Genomic DNA, 1,636 nt, shown 5'->3' on the forward strand with positions numbered 1-1,636 from the left:
CGTAGTGCCAAACTGGCATTTCCCTGAATAAAAGGCAAAATGCTTAAGTAAATATTAAGTTCCCTGACCTGTTAATCCCTATTATACCCTGTTTGTTTTCCCTTTTCAGACAGCTTCTGCAGAAGGATGAATGGATCTTCTGAATAACAGATCAAGTGTTTCTGAGTTCATTTTGGTGGGATTTTCTACTTCTCAAGAAACTCAAATACTCTTTTTTGCAATCTTCTTTCTTGTCTATGTCGCCATCATCGTAGGAAACCTCCTCATTGTCATCTCTGTGATAGTTGATAACCATCTTCACTCCCCCATGTATTTCTTTCTGGCAAATTTATCATTCTTTGATTTATGTCTTTCTTCTGCTGCAACTCCCAAAGTGATTTCAGACTTCCTTAGAAAACACAAGACCATCTCCTGGTGGGGCTGCATGACCCAGATGTTCTTTATGCACTTCTTTGGGGGTGGAGAGATGTCTCTTCTGATAGCTATGGCCGTTGACAGGTATGTCGCCATATGCAAACCCTTGCACTACAAGACCATCATGAGTCACAGGGTGCTCACTGGGTTTCTACTGCTCTCATGGGTGATCGGGCTTATCCATACTACAAGCCAGATGGTTTTTACGGTGGGTTTGCCTTTCTGTGGTCCCAATGTATTGGACAGCTTTTTTTGCGACCTCCCCCTGGTCATCAAGCTTGCCTGCACTGAAACTTACATCCTAGAGCTCTTGGTGATTGTGAACAGTGGGCTCTTGTCCCTGCTCTGCTTCATTCTCTTGCTCATATCCTATGTTGTCATGCTGGTCACCATCTGGAAGCACTCCTCCAGTGCATCCTCTAAGGCTCTGTCTACACTCTCTGCTCACATCACTGTAGTTACTCTGTTCTTTGGCCCTGCTATCTTCATCTATGCTTTCCCATTTAACAGTTACTCTGTAGATAAATTTCTTTCTGTGTTTTACTCTATCATCACTCCTCTCCTTAATCCAATTATTTATACTCTGAGGAATCAGGAAATGAAGGCAGCCATTAAGAGACTAAGCAAACATCATATTGGTGCTGGGCTCACCCACTAAATATTGTCTGTAACAAACAATTGTTTTATGTTCTCTGCTATTTGTCTGCGTGTGTGTGTGTCTGTGTGTAAGTCGCTTCAGTCATGTTCGACTTTTTGCTACTCCATGGACTGTAGCCCAACAGGCTCCACTGTCCATGGGATTTTCCAGGCAAGAATACAGGAGAGGGTTACCATTTCCTCCTCCAGGGCTATTTGTGGGTAGTGAGTCTTAGGTATTTATAAAAATATCATAAGTAAGTATTTAAATAATATAAATTTTCTTATGTATAAAATCCATGACTAAAATTATTCTTATAAAAATATTTTAGTGAACCAATATATAAAAATATGAAATTTTAATGAAAGCACATTATATGATGTTTAGTGTGACTTTTAGTTTTCATGTTGTATGTAGTAATTTACCAGGTATTAATCTACCAATCGGAGAAGGCAATGGAACCCCACTCCAGTACTCTTGCTTGGAAAATCCCATGGATGGAGGAGCCTGGTGGGCTGCAGTCCATGGGGTCGCTAAGAGTCAGACAGGACTGAGCGACTTCACTTTCACTTTTCACTTTCATGC

The 1,636-nt window shown here is 41.0% G+C and overlaps 1 protein-coding gene across 1 annotated transcript; it reads left to right on the forward strand.

The window, feature by feature from the left end:
* The first annotated feature begins 130 nt into the window (after nt 1–130).
* Nucleotides 131–1,072, forward strand: LOC104990818 (olfactory receptor 4K13-like). Its single transcript, XM_010843136.1, has one exon. It carries the CDS (start codon nt 131–133, stop codon nt 1,070–1,072), a length of 942 nt encoding a protein of 313 aa, XP_010841438.1.
* Nucleotides 1,073–1,636: the final 564 nt, after the last annotated feature.

Source organism: Bison bison, unplaced genomic scaffold, assembly GCF_000754665.1.
Source record: "Bison bison bison isolate TAMUID 2011002044 unplaced genomic scaffold, Bison_UMD1.0 scf7180017847415, whole genome shotgun sequence".
NCBI classification, from domain to species: Eukaryota; Metazoa; Chordata; class Mammalia; order Artiodactyla; family Bovidae; genus Bison; species Bison bison.

What these genes read in the sequence shown, in the direction of transcription:
- LOC104990818 (XM_010843136.1), top strand. Translation starts at nt 131, where the DNA reads ATGGATCTTCTGAATAACAGATCAAGTGTTTCTGAGTTCATTTTGGTG.